This window comes from Aethina tumida, chromosome 4 (genome assembly GCF_024364675.1).
Source record: "Aethina tumida isolate Nest 87 chromosome 4, icAetTumi1.1, whole genome shotgun sequence".
NCBI lineage: Eukaryota > Metazoa > Arthropoda > Insecta > Coleoptera > Nitidulidae > Aethina > Aethina tumida.
The window spans coordinates 21,854,135-21,878,914 of record NC_065438.1 but is presented as its reverse complement, the minus strand read 5'-3'; the positions used below and the strand labels follow the sequence as shown (position 1 = coordinate 21,878,914).

At 36.4% G+C, this 24,780-nt stretch overlaps 1 protein-coding gene across 5 annotated transcripts in view; it reads right to left on the bottom strand.

The window, feature by feature from the left end:
• Nucleotides 1–397: 397 nt before the first annotated feature.
• Nucleotides 398–24,780, bottom strand: part of LOC109594134 (neural-cadherin) — a 391,736-nt gene continuing 367,353 nt past the window's right edge. For 3 of the 5 annotated variants that reach the window (XM_049966121.1, XM_049966120.1, XM_049966124.1), the window contains exons 14-21: nucleotides 19,635–19,772; nucleotides 14,454–15,616; nucleotides 11,522–11,682; nucleotides 8,275–10,557; nucleotides 8,030–8,219; nucleotides 4,527–4,768; nucleotides 2,347–2,769; nucleotides 398–2,099 (exon numbers count right to left, since the gene is read on the bottom strand). In XM_049966121.1, coding sequence (XP_049822078.1) covers nucleotides 1,990–2,099; nucleotides 2,347–2,769; nucleotides 4,527–4,768; nucleotides 8,030–8,219; nucleotides 8,275–10,557; nucleotides 11,522–11,682; nucleotides 14,454–15,616; nucleotides 19,635–19,772 — 4,710 coding nt within the window. In that variant the 3' untranslated portion in view covers nucleotides 398–1,989. Of the gene's footprint in view, nucleotides 2,100–2,346; nucleotides 2,770–3,785; nucleotides 4,025–4,526; nucleotides 4,769–8,029; nucleotides 8,220–8,274; nucleotides 10,558–11,521; nucleotides 11,683–14,453; nucleotides 15,617–19,634; nucleotides 19,773–24,780 lie in introns of all 5 variants that reach the window. The other 2 variants (XM_049966123.1, XM_049966122.1) reach the window with 2 other exon arrangements.

The window sequence follows — 24,780 nt, the reverse complement described above, 5'->3', positions numbered from 1 at the left end:
ACTATCAAAAAATATGGAATAAATAATAAATTAGTTAATAAAGTAGGATTAGCCAAATTTTATCTCACCTAAATGACAAAAGTCATACATGAAAAAAAAAAAATAAATTACATATAGATATTTTAATAATCTTTTTCTCTGCATATTTTATTAAATTTGAAATCTGGCAATTATTCGATATAAAGTCTTCTAAACAGATGATTTCAAATCAAATTGACGCCTGCGCTAAAAATATTCCTTATAGTCGAGGATTTTGCAATATTACCTTGTTTTTTATTGTAAAATATATAAATATATTCTTTGTTAATGTTATATTAATGTATTATTTTAATATATTTATAGTTTATAAGTATTATAACTATAATTTCGTAATTTTGGAAGGGAAATAAAAACTAAATATTCTCTAGAAGTTTATTTTAAATAAAATATTAAATAAAATTTTCTTGTACAAAAAAGGTACATAATAATAGTTTCTACGAATTCCTTATGACAAAGAACTCATAAAAGAAATCACTAGAAAACCACTCAAGAACTAAACCTAGATTTAAAAAAAAATTATCAAACGAGTAGTGGGACAATGAATTATGGACAAATGATCGCTCGGAGTGTTTTAATATGGTGCGATGTCATAAGAATATTTAAGTATACATTATTTAAATTATACACAAGTGCAAACACAGAATATTATAATTATTATTATTACACAGCATTCAAGAATTTAATATATTTATAAGTTATAATTGGCACTGACTCTCATAACATCCTTTCGCATAATGCCACACATTCAACATTTGCTATTTACAACACAAAATATACTAGTGAGCTTGATAACTTATATTTATAATACAGAGTCATTTACGCAACGCATTTGGTACAGCAGTCGGGCCGGGGCGGGCGCCTTAATTTACGGAAAACTATGAGCGAACTCTACGTGCGAGTTTCGATGTCTTTTTTACGCCGCCACCTCGACACATCTTTGGTGAATGATGCAAAATGATTCGTTGTTTCGCCATATGTATACGTTTACAGCCTTATTTAGAATGCTCATCAGGACACATGCACCCGAAGTTGTCCGTCACGAGTAGAAAAATATTCAAAATTGTGCGCAAACGTTGGAGGCTTTGCGCCCGAAATCTGTTTTTGACGAGTCGATTTTGGTGTGGGGAGAACTTCGGTGAGATAAAGGGGCCTCTTGCATGTATTTGGGTTGTGGTACTGGCTGTACGTAATGCGGTGCAAACACAATAAATAAATAGATAAACATAACGTATGGCAACATGGTATATAGTGCTATATAAAAACGTCGTGAGTTTGTGATGCTTACTATATACAATAACACATGTCAGTCTTCACGCATCCTAATTACCAGACATTCACAGTGAAACTAATCTAAACCTGTAAATTTTACCTAATCTTTAGTGACTGCCTACAAGTACAATTTTTTTTTGTCGTAGGAATACTGGCTTGACGGTACAGGACAATGGTAATTCTGTGCTTTCTTACAAATAAACATATGCAACATTCCGGCACATCTGATAAAACAGCACTTAAACGAACTTATAAATATATTTGGTTAAAGGGTAATACATGCAATAATATTAAGAAGTGGCAGTGAACACAAATTATGAGTACACAATTAAGAACCGACTTTCAACCAAAGTCTATCACATTCAAAACAGTCAGACATTATACATAGTTCAATTATACACTATTAAAATTATCTACTTATACTAAATTACCATTATAGTATTGAGTGCGCCTCCGGAGGTGAGGTCGCAATTGAATTATAATTGACTTTTGTTGACAGTGTTCCTAACAGTTTATGTGCCTTTCACCAGACGGCCTGTATAAATTCTCTACAATTATTTATATATTGCAGCAAAACTGCGACAGTCTTATTGGAACACGCAATTTACACGTGAGAAGCATTGTTTTACGATGGAGGAATGTTTCTTTCACTATCGAATAACCGGGATAAAATTCGCACTTTTACTCTTCCTGTTCAGTTTCCTCACCGGGTCCGTACATGTCTGCCAGCTTGTCGAAACGCGGTCCCCATGCTCCCAAGTAGTCGTAGTCTTGCGCCTCGTCGTCAGTCCCTGAAACCGTCATTAATTAACATCTCGATAAATCAGCGGCCCGTGAAACGACCGGCACTTATAAATTATTTGACGATTCCCCCCGATGCACCCATAAAACTTTTTCAATTATTTCCAAAGCGCAGCCCCGGGTCGATAGCTCCGATAATTTGTGGTGCATAAATAACTGGGCGCCGATAACTCATCCGACGCGACCGTAAACGCGGTGCCAGATGAACTATTGGCGTTAAATCATCGGGTGCGTTACCTGAAGCCAAGGAGCTGAGGGAGCCGGCGGTGCTGCCGCCCCCTTCGTAGGCGTAGTTCCTGAGGTCGTCGAATGGCGGGGCGTTCGGGTCGCTGTCGGCACGCTTTTTGTGCTCCTCGATGAACACCCCCACGTTCGGTTCCTGGCCCACCCCCAACATTGAGACTGCAACCAAAAACATGTTACTACTTGTGGCACAATAAAGTTGGAGGTGCGTACAGCCTAGTTTCGGTGGTGCCAGCTCGGGTAGGGGTCCGCCGATCGGTATCTGGAGCGGGGTGATGTCGAAGGCCGTCATGTCGTCCTCGCCGCCGCCCTCGTCGTCGTAGTTGATGATGTTCTCACGCACGTCGTCGTCCGGTCCCGGGTACTTAATGTGCGCCTCTCTGCGCCGATTGTAGACCACGAACACCAGCACCAAAACTACAAAACGTTCATTAGTACCCTCGTTTTTTGGTTAAAGTACAAGTTGTGACGGTGGTTGCAAGCTTCGCTAGGTGCGACGTGAGAATACACAGGAAACTCCGGCGTTCCTACCTGCCGGTTATTGGGACTTGATCATTAAGGTTTTCAATCATGTTCGGCGAATGTACTAAAACAATTTACGGTCAGTTACGTGAAGTTGATGTTAGCCGTTAAGCAGAGAGCAATTAGTTGGGAAACTACCTACTGTGCGGTGTTCCCGGGGAGCTCAAACCCAAGTTTGTTGACAAGTATTCGGTGCTAAAGAGCCAGATCAAAGACCGAACGATAATGGACGTTTTGTAATATTTATCTTGGATATTTCTGCTAAGCCTTTTGTGTCCCCGGTTTTGTGAAGTAACAATAAAACCGTGGAACAGTCGACTAAATCCATACACGGGAACTTACAACAAGGAATGTGTGTCGTCCTGGTGGATTAGTGGATCTGTCGACGTAATCGCACGACGTTAGTTTTGTAGGCTGTTTAGTAGTTTGTAGTGCAACTTTGTTAATCCAAATTAATTATACATCCCGAATTGAAATTGACGATGTTGAGTCAAATCTCCAACTTTCCAAGCTCACCAGTTCTGTTCCAGTATTATTTTGTTGTACTAAACCAAGAATATTTAACTATTAGCACTAAACAGCTTCGAATTTCCGACTGACTATTTTATTACTAATAAAACAAGTATCTTCGTGCTGGTTCCACATTATTAACCGGGCTTTCGGATTAGTTCTGTTGATTTAAAAGCGTGTGTGAACGTCGAACAAAATAAACGTGGCAGCTTCAGCTACACACACACACACATAAATTCCAATTTAAATGCAACGTTTTTACTTAATGAAAAAATGAGCTGTAACGTCCGTCTCCGGCCCAAAATTGAATGTTTAACGTGATTTCCGGGCTGGCTCAGCAAACAATCCGGTTTCGTATGTATTCTCACGTTTGTGACATAGACACTAGAGTAGGTACTTACCCATCAGAGCTAATAGGCAAACAATAATGGCTAAAATAAAGTCCTTGGAGGGCATGATGGCCCCGGCCGAGGCCAACTCAAGTTCGCAGTGACCGCCCGTGTAGCCCAGGGGGCATATGCACTCGTAGCGGAGCGGTGGCTCATAGTCCTTGCATATGCCCCCGTTCACGCACGGCAACCACATGCACTCGTTCTCGTTCACGCAGGTCTGCTCGTGGAACCGGTACCCTTGGGGACATCTAAACGGGGGGAGGACATACACATAACAGTCATTCTCTATGTACTCACCACTCTTTATCGTAGACAACTCGACATAGCTGCGTCGGCACTGAGATTTATTATAATTTTACCCCGAATCACCACCGATCACGGAGGATTCAATAATGATCGCCGTAATGGGTCGTAATTCGACGTGACGAACGTGATTCCGGTGCAAAAAAAAATCAGGGAAACAAGTCGGAAAATGTGATGCAAACATGCCACCGAAAACGTGCACGGCTACGGTGAATGTTAAAACGCGCCCCCAAGTGATGTTCCGCACCGATCCAATTACCCATTCGGTCGGCAAACACAAACGACCAGACCGGGCGGGTCGTTTGCATTTTTAAAACACCCCAATCGACGGCCAATTACCGACCGATCCGACCCCGATAAAAACCTAATCGCTTCGGAACATCACTCGGTGCACCCAGAAAGCATGCAAGTGGACGGGGACGAACGAGTAAGGGGAAATCGGCTCACTGAGAATGATGAGCAAGCAGACTAGGATAGCCGCTAGCGCGCCCATGCTGAGCTTGAGGGTCTGGCCCTCCTGGATCAGTTCGCAGTTCTCGCCCCAGAAACCGTCCGGACAGTTGCAGCGGTAACGCAGACGGGGCTCGAGGTTGATGCAGGTGCCGCCGTTCAGGCAAGGCAGGTCGAGACATTCGTCCTTGTCCATGCAGTCCTTGCTGTCCGGCGACATGACGCGACCCTCGCCGCAGCTGATCGCACACAACCACGCATGCATTTTCAATGTTTATGTACGTTTTTTTTTGTTGTTTTGTTCATGTGGATGTGGGGGTGGAAGTTTGTAAAAACGAGGAATAATAAAAAAGGAAAACAAAAACTACAAATGATACTAAATACTTGGCGATGATAACTCTGCAATGGCTCATGTGTACTCTAAAATGCTGACCAATTTATTGACCAATTTATTGATCAATTTATTGTCCAATTTATTGCTCAATTTATTGTCCAATATATTGCCCAATTTATTGTCAGTATCGGCTTCATAAAAATAAAGATTAGGTTATTTAAGTATACATGAATAGTATCAAAAGTTACTAAAAAGTTACTATATAATTGACACAAAATAGAATTGTTCTTTCTTCCAGTAATTTATTAGTCAATTAAAAATTGGACAATAAATTCGTCAATTTTTGTTTCAAACGAAATAAATTGAAGGTATTGAATTTAGTTAATAAATTGGCATAATTAAATAGTTTTAAGCAGTAATAATTACGTTTTATTTTGTTACCAGTATTTCATTTGTAGCAATTTAGTTTAATATAAAATGTAAATTATTAAAAATTTGTGTTTTTTTTTGTTTATTATAATAGCTATTATACATATCAACACACCAATTTATTGCACAATTTATTGTTCACCAATTATTTACCAGTGTTGACAACATATTTATTTTTAAGTTATGTTATTTTAGTATATTTAATCGGTATATGGTTGTGAACATATTTTATTTATAAGTTGGTAGTACCAAAAGTTACCAGGAAATAACTAAAAAGTTGACAAGAAATAGAATTTGTTCTATCTTCCAGCAATTTATTATAAAATTAAAAATTAGACAATAAATTGGTTTATTTCTGTTTTAAACTTTTTGGACGTCTTGAATTGGTCAACAAAATTGAAATATTTAAAATTTATAAGCAGATATATTTTGTTTTAACATTAGTGTTTTTTTTTTGTTTGCAACAATAAATTGACTATTTATAACACACTTTAGGAAGTAATTTATGTATTCTATATACCAATTATTCGCCAATATTGACAACATATTTATTTTTAGGTTAGGTTATTTTAGTTGTATAATCTGTATATGCTTGTAAACAAATTTTATAGTAAGTATTAGTACGAAAAGTTAACAGAAAATGACTAAAAAGTTGGCAAAAAAGAACTTGTTCTATCTTCCAGTAAATTATTAACCAATTAAAAACTGGACAGTAAATTGGTTAATTTCTTAAATTTGCATAATAATAGTATAAGCACAAATAATTAGATTTTTACTTTAAAATTAGTGTTTTTTTTTGTTTAATTAAATAAATTAACTATTTATAATAGATTTTATAAAACTGTTTTATAGAGACCAATTTATTGTCCACTTTGTGTATCATAAGTACCTATTTTCCACCAGTATTGACAACATATTTAATTTTAGGTTAGGTTAGTTTAGTATGTATAATCGATATATGGTTACAAGTAAATTTTATTTTTAAGTTGCTAGTATTAAAAGTTATCGAAAAATAACTAAAATGTTGGTAAAAAATAGAATTTCAATTCAATTTTCAATTTATTCAATTAGAAATTGATAGTAAATTGGTCAATTTCTGTTCTAAAGGTTTTGGAGCTCTTGAAATTGGTCAATAAATTTGTATAATTAATTAGGCATTTTTTATTTATTTTGTTTATAAGAATTTTGTTTGTAACAATTTAGTTATAGTCCAATTTACGGGCAGCAATTTGTGATTATATGTATCAATTTTTCTCCAGTGTTGACAACATGTTTAATTTTAGGTTATGTTTGTAAACAAATTTTATTTATAAGTTGGTAGTACAAAAAGTCACTGGAATTTAATTTACAATTAAAAATTGGATAATAAATTGGTCAATTTCTATATTAGCAATAAATTCAAGGTAAAAGTTGGTTAATAAAGAAGAATTTTTAATTAATCAGACAAAATTTGACTGAGTGAAAGCAATTCCAGAGTTCCGTTTTGGCCATAAATTAAAACTGACTTCACACACCAAATAAACCAAAAAGTTAACACGTTAGTTACTGTTCACAACATTTAAAAGTCAGATAAGTTAAACACAACCAGGCAACAAAAGATTACAAGGATCAGGGTTCATCGCTCAAGAGTAAATGTTTAATTGCTATAATTACTCGAAACGAAAAGCGGGGAAAAACCAACAGAAAAATGGTAATAACTCAGTGCCTTGGCAAATAAAACACAATTTGCTAATACACCCTCCCTAACTATATTCGGGGGATAGAAAAAATAAATCAACCAGACGAGTACTCGGGTAAAAAGTAAGATTAAAAATAAACAATTAAAATTAAACGGTATTTAAGAGTGTGTGATTGGAGAAGAGAGTGTGTAACAGCAAACTAAAATTGTAGAGTGGTATTTAATTGTGGGGAAAACGCTGCAGCATCCCTTTGAATATGTTTTTTCTTTGTTTAATTGTCCGAAATACTTTAGCCACATTCTCCGGGATGCCGCGTTTAATAGTTTGTAAACAAGTAAATAGAACCGGTCGTATTTCTGGATGTATTTAATTAAATGTTAATTATTAAAATAGATAAATAATTGAATTCGTTTGTAAATAAGCTAGTGAGCATTAAACGGAACCGGTCGTATTCCTCGATATATTTAATTAAATGTTAATTAAAGGATGGTTCTATTGTTCTAATCTTTGCCTCGTTCTATTTTACATTTCTACTGGGATTTTAGTTTCAATTTTCCCGGAGAAAATCTGCAGTGTGAATCGTGTAAAAATGTTATTTGCTTGATCCAATTATTTTATTACACAAAAAAATTGTTCTCTAAAGTTTTTTGAAACCGGAGTATTTTGTGCTGACATTTTAATATTAAAAAAATATAAATCCCTTTTGTTACGACCAACTGATATGGTTTCGTTAATTAAAAAAGCATCGGATTGAATGAATAACGGGTTACATATATTTTAATAAAATATTTTACAATTAAATCGTGAACGCGAAATTAAATTTATATTTTAATATTAACGCTCAACTGAATGCCCCATTCGGTTGGAGAATTTTGTGTGATGCAATTGGAAATCGAGTCAGCAAATATTGCGGAGCAGGAAATTAAAAATACTTTGTGCATGACAACGACTTAAAATTGTAAAATGCACCGACTTATTTTAAATTTCCTCTCGGGAACGGTGCTATAGAAACATTAACCATCCATTTTAGTCGAGACGTGTACGCGTCTGGTACTCACGTGCACTCATAGTCGTTCCACAGGTCGACACACTCGAAGGGTTCGGGACAGATGACGTTGGCGCACGGTTTGTTGGACGGACAGTTCCTCTCGAGGTTCCTGGCCATGGTGGCCTGGCCCCACTGTGTGCCGTTCATGGCCGGAGGCAGCGGCAAATGTTTGCCCTCCAACCTGATGTCGTCCAGACAGCCTGCAAGCGAAAGGTCAATCAAGTTTTAATTAATACGTTAGAATCAAAGACCTACCCTTCTGATAATCGGCATAGACTTCGAAAGTCCTGACGCCGGTGTACTCGGCCTTGCCGCCGGCGTACACGCCCTCCTGTTTGTCAACCAGCAACCACTGGTGTCCGGTGAACTCGAACGTCTCGTTGTACCTCCTACCCTCGCCGCCGTCCAGCTCCAGCGTCGCCGCCGACCCGTATCTGCTCACTCTGGCCACGTGCCACTGACCGTCGTCAACGGGCACGGCGCTCAACCAAATGTCCCTCTCCTCGGTCCTCAACGAGTTCAAGTTGTAGCGGAAGTACAGCCTCGAATCCTTGATCTCCAATATTCCGTACTCGCGGTTGTGCTGGTCCGAAACTCTGAACAGTTCCCCGTGTTCCTCTCTGGTCCTGAACCTTAGCTGGATCTGGGTGGAGAATCGGTCCGGTTCGAAGCTGAGGGCGTATTTGACGTAAGACTGTGGCTTGAAGGAGGTGGGAATGGTTGGAATTGTACAGGCCGGTCCAGTGAAACCGGGCTTGCACTGACATTTAGCTTCGTTGAAGCTTCCAACGCACGTTCCGTGCTCCCAACATCTGGAAGTGGCGTCCGACCTGCCGCACATCTCTTCAGTTTGTGGACAGCCGGGCACGCTATGTCTGGACAGCCCAGGATGGGCCAGGTCGTAGAGCTTGGAGTTGTGGAACAGGTTCCTGATGCATCCGTCGAAGGACTTGCCTACTGGCATGTACTGCCAGTGATAGTGGGTGGGGTCGAATTGCTCCACGTAGAGGCCGCCCAATTGAAGTGGGGCGTTTACGTTTAGGTACTCGTTGAACGGTGGTATGGTTCCTTGGGCTTGGCAGCTCGAGTCGTCGAATTCTGGTGGAGTACCATCTTCGAGTTCTGCTATGTCTGCTGATTTACAATAGTCGACCACCAGTCGGACGTTTTCGGTGTCCCAGAAGATGTCCAGTCTGTGCCACTCGCCGTCGTCCAGGGTCTTTTTGGTTTTGACTCGGAGTTCTAGAGTGCCGGAGCCGAAGTCTATGAGTAACCTGGGGTAGCCCCGCTCCAGTTCCACCGCAATGTAATCGGACACCATGATTTCATCCTTTTCTGGCGGTACTATTGGTCCGTTGTACAACAATAATCCGTCCGGCTTCCTGGTGATGAAGTCGAAGTGCAGATGCGACTTGTCGCACATCTCCAAAGCCGGGTACCAAGCCCATCCGTTGCCCTTGAAGCTGCGCGACGTCTGCTGACAACGCGGTCCGTTGTAGCCCGCCGGACAGGAGCAGGATAAGGAGTAGCGAGTCTCCACGCACCTGCCGCCGTTGTAGCACGGGGTGTTGCGACAATTCTCCTCCTTGCTGAAGTTCCGGGCACCGCACGTGCACTCGGCCAACACGTCGACTCGCACGCCCACCAGGGCGGTCTTGTTCGCGTTCACCATGTAGGGCAAGGCACTTATGTCGAGTGTGTTCGTGCAGGAGCCCTCGCACATCTGATTCTCGTACAGACACTCGTCGATTCCCACCATGGTGATGTTGATGCCGACGGCGCGTTCGATCTCCTCGCGGTGCATCAGCACCATGCCGTTCAGTCGCACCGGCTTGTAGTACGGCGAACCGTGGGCGGAGAACCGGACGTCCGTCAGGGGCGGGTGCTTCCTGCGCAGCTGCACGCTGAACACGTCCACGTTGTCGCGTTCGATGTTCAACAGTTCGGCGATCTTGTCCCTGAACTTCTCCGATTTGCTCTTGGACAGGCTCTGCGTTCTGTAGTCCCAGATGCGGATGAAGTCCTCGTCGGTGATACCGGCAATGCGTACGGAGCCTGAGTTGACTACGGCCTCGTGGGGGATTTCCTTGACGGTGACGGTTACGTTGGCGTGCACGTCGCTCTGGGTGTGCTTGCGATCGAACACCTTGAATTTGAGGTGATATGTGCCGTCGCGGGTGCCGTGTCTCATTGAGATCATGCCCGAGTCCTCGTTTAGTTTGAATCTGGGATGCTCGACGCTTTCCCAGTAGAATTTCTTGTCGGGCAAGTCCCAGTCGTCCAGGTCGTAGACGTAGACGCGACCCACTTCCGTTTCCGGTGCCTGTCCTTGATAGTTGTAGACGAATATCTCTTTGGAGCCGGGCTGCATTTTGTTGTCGTTCACGTCGCCAATTATCACTGTCAGGGTGCTAGTGCCAGACATGGCCGGGTTGCCGTGGTCTTTAATAACGATTGGAATGTGGTATTCCTTTTGTTGTTCCCTGTCGAATGAGCGCAGTGATGTTATTATGGCCATGCCATCGCCGTTCGCTCCCTCTGGAACACATAAATTTACAAGTTCGTAAAAGTTGGTTATAATTTTTACGCGGACACTCCATTTATCATGGACTTTTATGTGTGACATTCGTTTCTTTGAAATAGTGGGGTCTTTAATGGAACGAGACAATGTTTAAGTAGTTTAGTACGCCATTAAAGTAAATTGTCTGGATGTCTGTGCGAACATCCGTTTGACCCGCATCCACATCTTGGCGTGCCAATTCCTCTAAACAACTGAATGGGTTAAATTTAATTTCTTTGCCATTCATTCGTCGAGCTAATTAAATCAACGTTGTATAATGTATTCCGGCGGCAACTTCAGCTAACTGATCAAAACATCGGATTGGTGTCCTCTCTTAATGGTAATTCCGACGTCGGTTCACGTTTCGTCGTAAATCGACGGAATTTATTTGATTAAAGTGTCTCAGAAATTGCTCCACTTCATCGATTGGTGCTCGGTGAATTATTAATCCGGGACGTTAAGTAAAAATTAATGGGACGTGGATAAACTGAGCTTCCGGCTTATTAACCAAAATCACTTCATAAAATTAAAAAATAAAAGACGGGCCATCATTTTCTTTGTAGCCCGGACGAAATTAATCACCTCGTGGTGCAAAAAAACCCGGAGTGAAATTAGACTGAGCCCATCACCGAATAATTTACTTACTACATTTTTTCCCGTAAAACAAATTTGTTTACTTGTTTTCATCCCCAATGATTCGGAGCTGGCAGTTTGTCAAAGTTAATGTTGCGGGCGGCAATAAAATCTCCGTTCTCAGTGCGTACATAAAAAACAAGAAAGCACGGCGGCTTCGGGGATTTTTTGCCCACTTAATCGCTCATTAAAACCCCCATCCCCCCAGCCGGGGTCTTCGGAAAACGAGGCGACAAACACAAAAACTACCTCTCGGTGTGTTTACATTGCGACCGCAGCTAATTTAAATTCCGGATGAAAACGACTCACTTTGATCCTGCTCCACTTTGAAGGACGCCCTCACGATGTCGCTCGCTCCGGGATCCAATCGGAATTGGAACGGTGGTCCGTTGCTCTTCGATCTGTCGTCGTCGTCGGTCGCCAGCAACTCGACGACTTTCCTTGGTGGTACGTGTTCGGGAACGACGGGCCTGCAAAGCGAACGTACACGTAATAAATTTAAGCGTTTCTGAAGCCAGAGCACCGGAAAATCTTGATGGATTTACTGGCCGGTCGCATTGGCTGAAAATCTATGATCTCGCTTTGACGATTTGTTACAAAGTGATCATCTAATTGGACAACAAACGATTTTTAAAGTGTAAAATGAAGCTGTTACTGCTAATGGAATGTTCCCGTATCACTTGTATTTATAGAAGAAATTGCAATTTCACGATGCAAATTTTATATGTATTTCAATCTTGGTCTTTATTTTGTGCGAATTGAAAGTCGACGATTTCAATTTAAATTTAAATTTAAATTCCTATAGTTTCCATAGCATTTAAAGACAAATATCTCAGGCATTTGTTTCGTATATATTTCTTAAATGTTTTATTTTTATTTTTGTCTTGGTCAATTTGAAAATATCAAAATTTCCTAGAGAAAAGTTAAATTTAGATTTGAACAACACTGATTTTTGACGTTTTTCCTTGAAATTCTTATGAAAAATTTTGTTTATACTGGATTTTTTTGCAGAAAGCTTATCAAAAATAGAATACTTAAAAAAAATAAACCTAATCTAACCTAACTTAAACTAGTTTTATTCAGAAATTTTCCTCATTAATGGAATATTAAATTTTGTAACATTTATTAATTTTAAACAAAAAATATTCTTTTTTTTCATGATTTTCCATGTTTCTTTTTTAAATACTTAGAAAGCTCTAGAAAGTTATAGAAACCTAACCTAACCTAACCTAACTTCATCAATTTAAAAAATAAAATAACGTCATTTTTTGATTTTTATGAATTTTTGAAAATTTTGCAAATTAAATAAAAAAATATTTATATTTTTTTCATGATTTCCCATGTTTCTCATTAAAAATATAAATAATTTGAAAATATAGAATATTTTCAAATAAAAAAAAATAGAAACTTAACTTAGTTTTTTTTTAAAGTTCATCAATAATGGAACATTAAAAAAATGTCAATAACGTGATTTTTCAATTTTTATGAATTTTTGAAAATTTTGTAATATTTATTAAACTTAATAAAAAAAATATTCATATATTTTTCATGATTTCTCATGTTTCTTTTTTTAAATACTCAAAAAGCTCTAGAAAGATATAGAAACCTAACCTAATTTAACTTCATCAATAATAGAATTTAAAAAATAAAATAACATCATTTTTTAATTTTTATGAATTTATGAAAATTTTGCAATATTTATTAAATTTAATAAAAAAATATTTATATTTTTTTCATGATTTCTAATGTTACTTATCAAAAATATAAATAATTTGAAATATAGAATACTTTTCAATCAATCAATAATTTAAAAAATAAAATAGTCATTTTTTGATTTTTATGAAATTTTGAAATTTTTTTTATTTTTTTCATGATTTCTCATGTTTCTCATCAAAAATAATTTGTCTATCTATTTTTTTCTGAAAGTTCATCAATAATATAAAAAAATTGTCAATAACGTAATATTTAAATTTGTATGAATTTTTTTAAAAGTTTGTAATATTCATTAAATTTAATAAAAAAATATTTATACTTTTTTCATGACTTCACATGTTTTTTAATACTTATTTTTAAAATACTCTATTAACCTATGAATAATTTTTAATAATTTACGAAAAATTTAAATTTAAAATCTTTAATATTCAGTTTTAAATAATTTCTATTTTACCATTAACAGATGAAGTTATATTTATTATCGACTGAAGTTGTTTTTTCTATTTATTCATACTTTTTGAAATTTTATGATCTTGTTTATTTAAAAAAATTGTTAAGCTTTTGTTATTATTTAAATATTTGAAAATCTTATCATTGATAATATATTTACAAATTTTGAAAAAAATAAAAAAGTTTGAATTAATAAATGTGTTCATAAAAATTTCAAGAAAAAACTCAAAAAATCAGTATTATTTACATTGAAAATTATTTTTTCTCTAAAATTTCATTTCATAAAAAATTGAAAAATTACGTTATTGACATTTTTTTTGAAAATATTCCATTTTTATGAACTTTCTGAAAAACAACTAGGTTAGGTTACGATAGGTTAGGTTAGGTTAGAGTAGGTTAAGTTGGAGTAGGTTAAATTAGGTTAGATTAGGTTTCTATTTTTGATGAAAAATAGGCATACAATATAAACAATTTTCAAAGAAAAACCTCAAAATCAGTATTCAAATTTGATTCTTTATCGACTGACCAAGACAAGTTTTTTATTACGCCTAAAAATAGAACATAGAAAAATATTTGAAAAAATTTTGAATTTTGATATTTTTATAATAAAAACATATTATTTAATGAACCGATGGTTGAGCCATTTTTAATAAAAGTGTTATCTGGAACGAAATATTTTATATAGAAAAGAGATAAAATAACTGTAGGAATTTTATCCGAAAACATAATCAAAAAGCTTGAAAAAAAAAAGGGCCCGTATCATGTATCTAACCATCTCGACATATAATTCAAATACGGTTTCTTTGGGCAATTCAATTTAAATACGCTTAAAATAGAACTCAAAGATAAGTCGTCTAGACATTTAAATTAAGAGAAACATTTTTTTAAACGGCCCAATAAAAAATCAATCTTGTATGAACTACGCCATCCGATTTGATCGTTGTGTGCCTGTGACATCCCTTTATGTAAAACAAACTCAACAAGAGTCAATACATAAATCTGAACACCGTGCCAGTGTGTTTTAGAACTGAGGTAGCAATTTATTCTCCCCCTCACAGTAAAATGTTTGCTTGCTCACCTGTAGTCCTTGAGGAAAGTGGGAGCATTGTCGTTGATGTCCTGCACGATGACGGTGAGGGTGGCGGTTGCGGTTTTGGGCGGGATGCCGTCATCAATAGCCAGGATCTTGACCTGATGTCTGGGGGTGTCCTCCCTGTCCAACGAGCGCTGAATGCTGACTGTGCCCTCCTGATTAATGGAGAACTGGCGCTTCCTGTCGGACGTGCGGTCTATCGCGTAAGATACTTTGCTTTTGCCTCCCTGGTCCGGATCCGTGGCCTTGAACGTTTCCAAACTCTTACCCACCTCGGCGTTCTCGAACACCGACACCTCGATGTTGGGACGCTCGAACTGGGGCTTGTTGTCGTTGATGTCGCGCAACTTGACCACCACCCAGGAGTAAGCCACGTGGTATTTGTCGTTGTCGTTGTCCTCGCCCTTGTCGTTCACCTGGATCCTGAAGCGGAAGCCGTTGCTTTGCAGCAAGTCCTCGTAGTCCAGCGGCTGGACGATCTTCAGCGAACCGGTGCCGTCGTTGTTGCGCACCATGGTAAACTTGTCGGCTCCGTAGCCGCTGTTCTCAATAACCTTGTACTGGAACTTGTTGGTCTCGTCCTCGTCGTGCACCGTCACAGTCAGAATGGGCATCTCCGGCAACGTGGTGCCGTCCGTCTCGTCCACCTCGGTGAACCACTCGTCCTTGGTGAACTGCGGCGGCATGTCGTTTATGTCTTTCACTCGTATGGACGCGGTACCTGTCCCTTTCAACCCGCCACCGTCCATCGCGACCACCTGAATCGAATAGTCGGGCGTTCGTTCCCGATCCAAACAACACACGGCCGTCTTAATCACACCCGTTTCCGATTCGATTTCGAATATCGGCGAACCCGTTTCTTCTTCGATGACGTTCTTCTCGATCGAGTAGACGAGACGCGCGTTCGTACCTTCTGACGGGTCGTCGTAGTCTACGGCGGTCATGGTCATGACCACCATGCCGGCCGTGCCGTTTTCGGTCACGTTGCCGAAGTAGACGCCCTGCGGGAATATGGGGGCGTTGTCGTTGATGTCCTTGAGGTTGACCTGGACGTCGGCGTAGCCGACCAGGCCTTCGCCACCTTCGTCCTGGGCGAAGACGGTGAAGCGCCATTGCGGGCGGCCGTTCGGCTGATCTCTGTCTAGGGGCTGGAAGAGGAATTATGTGAATGGGTTGAATTTCAACCATTTTGGCTTGTCCCCAATTAACGAATCCGAAGTGATTAAATAATGTTCCTGAATAAAGCTATTGAAACTAGAAAGAAAGATTTTGAATCTGAAGCCTTCAAACAAACTTCACGCTTATTAGAAGGTCCAAGTCAGCCATAAAAGATTGGCAACATCTTAGTAAAAATTTTGTTTTAAAGAATCACAAACATTTCATTTGTATGAAACCATAATCAAGGCTTATCATCAAACATTCTTCAAGACAAACAACTATTGTTGGATAATCTGAAGCCTTCAGATAAACTTCACGTTTATGGGAAGGTCCAAGTCAGCCATAAAAGATGGACAACATCTTAGTAAAAATTTTGTTTTAAAGAATCACAAACATTTCATTTGTATCAAACCATAATCAAGGCTTATCATCAAACATTGTTCAAGGCAAACAAATGGTGATGGATAATTTGAAGTTTTCAGACAAAGCTTCACTTTTACTTGGAGGACCAAGTCATTGAATACATTTAAATAAAGATTTTGTTTTAATTAATAAAACCCAAACATTCCAACTTAAATGACATAAATACATAAGAGCTGGTTAATGGATCTCTGATGAAAAAATATAAATCACCATTTGATATTTTCGCACTAACCATCTTTAAACAACAGACACGTTTCCATCCAACGTAACTTCGTATTAAAATCTGCCATTCCATTAAATCAATGTTAGCCAACGTTCGATATCCTGAAATGTCATTTAATGGGAATAGAAACCTTCTTTTTCGTTCGAACCGGTTAAAACATTAATTATCTGGACTCCGTGCCTCGAAAACACAATCATATTTCGCCATAGGAAATTATTCCACTAAAACACCCACGCCAATAATTACTTATCGAACAAATGGAAATACATGGATTGTGTCAGTTGACGCAAACCATAATTCGGGTGTTACGCATCTCGAATAACTGGATTTGACACGGGAATTCGATACAAGGAACACTAGCTCTTCGGGGACAACCACAAAAAAGCTTGTCTGACATGGTTTCGAGATTTGTATCCAATATTACGGGGAGTCAGGTTGAGGTGTCGGAAAGTGTATATTCAAAAGGAAAATGGCGAAATGTCTCGTTTGTCGAGTCAATCCACGGTTATTTTCGGCTGTATTAACAATAAACATGTTTGCACGGCCATCGCTATTGAAACAGCACAATAAACAAAAGGGCTGAAATCGTAATACTATTATATTAAACCGTTGAATTCCCCACACACACATTCCCAGTTTAATACTTAATTGTTTTGTTGGCCAACTTTTCAGATCTCTATTGTTGCAAAACTGTTTTCATGAAATAAACTTTTATTGCCGTACAAGGTTTTTATTAAACGTTAGTCCCGATTTTCGTCGTCGTGTATGTCGACAATGAAAATAACACTGTCCCCATCTTTTTATGCCCTTTATTAGTGCTTCAGTTAATGTGCCACCGGCACCAAAAAAAGAAGCAACGACTCATACATAAAGTAAAATTTTAATAGGGACAAAAAAGTCAATTGACATGGCAATTGTGGGTTATTTTTTTCCAGATCAAATTATTCGCATCTACACAGCTAAACTTAAATTGCACATGCAACATTAATACGGTCGCGACAAATCAGTCAATGCTGACCGCAGTCAATATTGCTGCCGCTGACCGAAATCCAACGTGAATTCACTGCAGGCTTTTTTCCCATTCAAAGTCGAATTCTTCTAATTACGTTCGTGTTCAATGCCTTGATTTATTGTCGTTAAGCCGTCTGCAGCTTTTTGTTTTTTTTTTATTTTTACAGTATCAAAACGGACCCGTGCAACGGCTTTACGTCCTCGTTCCGATGTATTGCGACTCCGGGGGAATTAGTAAACATTATTGGGTAAGGAAAAAACGTCACGAAAACCTGAGCCCCCCAAAAGGGATTTCGGTTTCGCGTTTCTTACGTCGTAATGCGAAGTAAATCCCATTGAAGATCAGACATGGAAATAATAAGTTGAAAGAAAAAGTTGGATGGCTCATTTCGTCGGTAATCTCCATGTGAAGCTGTTTATTGGAGGTTTAAGGTTGATAAATCGATTTATTTAGAAATTATTATTTGGTCGATATATAGTTTCATATGTAATGAATACTTAAATCTTTATCCAATGTTTTCTGTTGTTTATTGTTGATTTAGACTTCTTAATAAAGGTGAAGCTTTGTTTGAAAGGTTTAAGATTGTCCAGTAAGATTTGTTTCGTTCTGTGGCATAATGATTAACATTCATTATCCCTTGATAGAATTGAAATGTGTTACTCTTTTTGAATTTATACCATCTAAGTTGAAATGTTTGTGACTAGTTCCTTAAAACAGGATCTTTATTACCATGTTTTCAATCATTTATTGTTGACTTAGACCTTCCAATAAAGGTAAAGCTTCGGCTGAAAGTCTTAAGCTTGCCTAGTAAGACTTGTTTGTTTTGTGGCATAATGATTAACCTTCATTATTCTGTGATAGACCTGAAATGTTTTACTCTTTATGAAGTTATACCATCTAAGTTGAAATGTTTGCGTCTGGTTCCTTTAAACATAATCTTTATTACAATGTTTTCAATCGTTTATTGTTGACTTAGACCTCTCAATAAAGGTAAAGCTTTGGCTGAAAAACTTAAGATTGTCCAGATAGATTTGTTTGTTTTGTGACATAATGATTAACCTTCCTTATCATTTGGTAGAACTGAAATGCTTTACTCTTTATGAATTTATAACATCTAAATTGAAATGTTTGTGTCTGGTTCCTTAAAACAGGATCTTTATTACAATGTTTTCAATAATTTATTGTTGACTTACACCTCTCAATAAAGGTAAAGCTTCGGCTGAAAGACTTAAGATTACCCAGTAACATTTGTTTGTTTTATGGCATAATGATTAACCTTTATTATCCTTAGATAGAACTGAAATGTTTTACTCTTTATGAATTTATACAATCTAAGTTGAAATGTTTGTGTCTAGTTCCTTAAAACAGAATCTTCATTAGAATGTTTTCAATCATTTATTGTTGACTTAGGCCTCTCAGGCTTAGGATTGTCTAGTAAGAGTTGTTTGTTTTGTGGCATAATGATTAACCTTGATTATCCTTTGACAGAATTGAAATGTTTTACCCTTTATGAATTTATAACATCTAGGTTGGAATACTTGTGTCTGGCTCTTTAAAACAAAAACTTTATTGGAATGTTTTCAGTCATTTATTGTTGACTTAGACTTCTCAATAAAGGTGAAGCTTTGTCTTAAGATTGTCCTGTAAGATTTATTTGTTTGGTGACATAATGATTAATCTTGATTATCCTTTGACAAAATTGAAATGTTTAATCTTTTATAAATTTATAACATCTAGGTTGGAATGTTTGTGTCTGGTTCTGTAAAACAAAATCTTCATTAGAATGTTTTCAATCATTTATTGATGAATTAGGCCTCTCAATAAAGGTGAAGTTTTGTTTGAAAAGTTTGAGATCGTCCATTAAGATTTATTTTTGTGACTTAATTATTAACCTTGATTATCCTTTGACATTATTGAAATGTTGTAGCCCTTTCTGAATTTATAACATCTAAATTGGAATGTTTTCAGTTATTTATTGTTGGCTTTGATCTATCAATAAAAGTGAAGCTTTGTCTGAAGATTTGTTTGCCTGAAGCCTTGATTACGGTTCAATAGAATTGAGATGTCATTTAATATCTTTTTAAACTACCTAATTCTATATTAACTGCTTAACAAGCTAATTACAAGTTAATATCCCTAATGATCCTGCAGACACTACACAGGTAACATCTTGTCCCTGCGTTATGTGCGATCATTTTCGCAAAATTCCCGATCGATTCCGGATTCGTTTTCGCAGAGGTTTCAAGCCATTAGGTTTTAGAGTCGCCGTGGGAGCGTTCCGGATCGCGGAATCTGTTCCAAACGGCGGCATATAAATAGGAAGGGCGAGAGGGCGGGTGTGGGTACCTACCTTCAGCACGAATATCTCTCCGGTGGTCCTATTTATGTCGAATTTGCTATTCGCAGGATTGTCCGGATCAATGCCCTGGCCCGTCAGGAAGTAAACAATGTTCTGGGGCCGATCCTTATCTCCGTCGGTGGCCGTAACCTGTACAGGGGGGCATAAATAACGTCAGCCGGTTGGAAATGGTTATTGAGATTTATGGATTTTTACCGAAAATTTACACGGCCATCGGACAGATTTACGGGCGACGCCGTCCTACAATGGGATTATGTAAATTGTGTAAGCAGTTGATACGGATTAATCGGTTACAGGGTTCACATTTGATTTGGGGCTTAAAAATTGGAGGTTCGCTTAAATTCGCCACCTCGTCCTCGGACCGGGAGGTCGGCGCATGTAAAATTCATACGTTCGACTCCATTGTAGGATGGCGCATTTACATTAATTAATATCACATGCAGCATCATGCACACACGTCTGGAATTACAAGTCGAACATACCAACCTTTGTCATCCAATACGTTGTTATATCAATACAAGCTATATCTGACGGACATATGTGAAGGAGCCGTCACGTAAATCATCGAATTTGGCATAAAATAAATAAATTTTCGATTGGCACTTTCAACATTCGGACCCGATGAAATTTAAATCAGTCCCAAAACCTAATGAATCCGCCATAAATCATCCACTGGATGCGGATTGAACCGCACGTGACGCTGTGCAAAGAAAACTGCATCAAATTGCACCAGAAAAGCCATTTGTGTGTTCGCTGATTAACTCCCCGCATGTGATTTAATTATTGGCGAAGTGATTGATCGTCGACTTTCAATTTAACATTATCGTCGATCCGCAGAAGTTTCGATGAATACATCGCAACACGTTCAAATATTTGCGACGATCGATAAAAGTTGGGGGCCAACGAAATAGTAATAAAAAAAAATGCATATTTAATATTTATTTTTGTTTATTAAACGCCGCCGCTCCGATAAAATAAAACCGCATTGATGAGTGTTATTTATGTGTTCGCATAAACGTCAATATTTAAACGATACGTTCACGTCGAAACGAATTTATGGCGTAAGCTTTGCCTTGCCTATTTAAATATTCCGATTATAATTTCTCGTCGCAATATTTTTGAGCGGCACTTGAAAATACACTTTGTGAAAACAAAACGAGATGAATAAATTCAAAGCATTAGTGTTTGGTGACTGTGACATTTATTTAAATAATCAAAGCTCCGGATTAATAGACGCGTGTTTCTCTACTGAAATGGAGAATGTGGGTTTTTGTTGCTTAAACTTTGTTTAAAATGAAAACGGCTTTAAAACTTTTAATTATTCAACGGATTATCTAAATTGTTTTTTACGTGTTGATATTTAAATATTTCAATAAGAACATATATGTTTGCTTAACTTATTTTCAGTATTTAAGTTTTACCTTAATAATAAATAGCTGCCAATAAATTGGACAATAAATTGGTCAACACATTCAATTTTAAGTGATTATAATATAATTATTTACATTTTTGTTGTTATAAATTTTAGTTACAGTTTAATTAAATTATAAAATATAAAATTCTTAATTTTAATGTAGTTTTCACTTCATAAGAAATTGTAAATGTATATTTTTGTATCTGATTTATACAGTCAATGTATTGACCAATTTTGAAATGTTCCTATTTATTACTACGTATAATACTAAAATAGTCCAATTCATTGTCTAAGGTATGTCTAATATATAAATTATAAACCCAATAAATTGGACAATAAATTGGTCAACACATTATACAATAAATTGGTGTATGTGAAACAACTATTATATATTATTATCCTCGAATTATTTAAATGTTTGTTGTTATAAATTTCTGTTATAGTTGAATTAAATTATAAAAATAAAATTCTTCTTAATTTCAATGTAGTTTTCACTTCATAAGAAAATGTAATTGTATATTTTTTTATCTGTTTTATACAGTCAATTTATTGACCAATTTTGTAATGTTCAAATTTTTTGCTACGTGTAATTGATCAATTCATTGTTTAAGGTATGTCTAATATATAATTTTCATCCAAAAAATTGGGCAATAAATTGCCTAACATATTATACAATAAATTGGTGTATGAAAAACAATTATAATATTATAAATGATTATCTTAGAATTATCTAAATTTTTGTTGTTATAAATTCCTGTTATAGTTTAATTAAATTATAAAATATAAAATTCGTCTTAATTTCAATATAGTTTTCACTTCATAAGAAAATGTAATTGTATATTTTTATATCTGTTTTATACAGCTTATTTGTCGACCAATTTGGAAATGTTCAAATTTATTGCTACATGTAAAACTAAAATTGACCAATTATTTGTTTAAGGTATGTCTAATATATAATTTCTACCCAATAAATTGGACAATAAATTGGCTAATACATTATACAATAAATTGGTGAATGATGAATAATTATTATAAATGTTTATCTTAGAATTATTTAAATTTTTGTTGTTATAAATCCTTGTTACATTTTAATTAAATTATAAAATATATTATTTGTCTTAATTTCAATGTAGTTTTCACTTCATAAGAAAATATAATTGTATATTTTTATATCTGTTTTATAAAGTCAATTTATCGACCAATTTAGAAATGTTCAAATTTATTGCTACGTGTAATACTAAAATTTACCAATTCATTGTCTAAAGTATGTCTAATATATAATTTTCATCGAAAAAAGTGGGCAATAAATTGCCTAACATATTATACAATAAATTGGTGTATGAAAAACAATTATAATATTATAAATGATTATCTTAGAATTATTTAAACTTTTGTTGTTATAAATTCCTGTTACATTTTAATTAAATTATAAAATATGAAATTTGTCTTAATTTCAATGTAATTTTCACTTGATAAGAAAATGTAGTGGTGTATGTTTATATCTGCTTTATACAGACAATTTATCGATAAATTCTGAAATTTATTGCCACGTGTAATACAAAAATTGACCAATTCATTGTCTAAGGTATGTCTAATCCATAAATTCTAGTCAATAAATTGGACAACACAGTATAGAATAAATTGGTCTGATCAGTTTATTGGTCATTTTTTAATAGGTCCATTGATTTTATTATTGCAAATTACTAAAAATAAGCAGTAATAATTGGATAATAAATTGGCGTATGTAAAACAGCTATTAAAATTATTTAAATTTCTGTTGTTGAAAATGTCTATTGTAGTTTAATTAAAATATAAAACGCATATAAAATTCGTATTTACTTCGAAAGCAGTTTCCACATGCACATTAAAGCATGACTATTCAACAATGTTTTATATTCATCGCGTCCTAATTTCCCGGTTATATTCCTAGTTTATTATATTTACGAAATTATTCGATTTTATATCTTTTCCGCTTAATGCACCCGGGCGAGATCCACTTTTCCAAACCCCCTCCCATCCCCATCGGTTTCGCCATAAGCGATCGACCCCGTCTAATAGAGTAAAAGACCACTCCGCCATTTATTGGATATTTCCAGTAATCCCGACTTCAGTATAGATCGAACGTTGCCAAAGTACTTTCGGTATTAACGCTCTTAGGAACGTTCTCCTTACAAATACGCACTCACTTTTCAGCACCCCCCAATGTTTTCGCAATCGATTTGGCCGCTGACACGTTTAAAATTATCCGGCCTCCGTCGAAATCCGACGGATTCAACATAATCGGTGTTAAATTGTTTATCCCCCGAAGCAAAAAATCACAATACGAAGAGAGCAATTTGTTTTTCGGACAATTTAACACCTCGTTAATGTCATTGGCGAGAAAATTTGCCACCACCACCCACCCCTATATTTAATTCCGATAGTTCCGAGTGTTGGGAGTTGGAGCAACGCCCACCTGTAATTACATTATATATTCAAACGCCACTTTCGGGCTTAGAGAAAAGACACTCTTCCTTCAAGCCTTGTTACATCCGTTGATTTGGCACGAATGACTTTTCTTTCGGAATTAATGCGGTGCACGTTATCATTAATCACTGCTCCGAATGTCGATTGCCGATTATCCTCTTCGGAGTGACGTAATGAAAATAATTTTTTTTTGCCTCGGGGGGTGAACTAACTAACTAACTAATGAAATGTTTGCGATGGCAATTAATATTTTCTGATTTAATTAGTTCAAGCGAACGGTTCGATTGATCGCAAAACTAAATGCAAAACGCATTTCACAATCGTGCCTCGATGGATTACGCTGCGCTCGAGTTTAGCAACTTCATACATTTGACATTTTATTCGCGTCGGGGGCGCAAAGAAACATATACATCATTATCCGGCGGTAAACATTTCACCTTTGGCAATATATCAAAAATGTTCCGATATTAATTTGTATTTCATGCCCCGAATATGGATGATGAAATACATTTTAAAACATTTCCGAACGTAAAAAGGAAACGTAATACCTAAAAATATTCTTGATCATTATGTTATAAATCAAGGATGAAATATCGCGACGTGTTCCGGACGAAAAAGGAGCAATTTCATTTATAAAAATGAAATCAATATCGTTTTAGAACAGAGAGCACCCCGTTTTTGATGTAGTTCCATCAATTTACCAAAAAATCTAGATTGAAATAAAAAGACCGGCGGATGCCTTGAATTTATGGGATTGGATTGACATTGTGATTTTGTTGACTTTCGCTTTGGAAATTTGACGAATGTCTGCTTTAAAGAGTTTTTGGGATGAAGTGTGGAATAAACTTCAAGACAAATAGTAGGTACTGGAATAAGTAATTACGTTTTCGGTTCATGACTTATTTGAATAAATCGGCCAATTTCTGTATTATGGAAATCAATAAATTTAAGGTCTGAAGATTGGTCAATAAATTGGCAAGTATACAGTTATAGAATGCAATAATCATTATTTATTTTGTCGATTAAACGAAAAAGGAAATTAATTTATTACAAATTAGCAAAAATAAATTGAACAATAAATTGGCAGCTATTAAAGTTATAATTTGATTTTTGTTCATGGTTTCTTAAAATAAATTATCCAATTTCTGTATTACATTACCAATAAATTGAAGGTCTAAAAATTGGTCAATAAATTGGCATGTATACTGCTATAGTATATAAGAATTATAATTTATTTTGTTCATAAGAATTTTCATA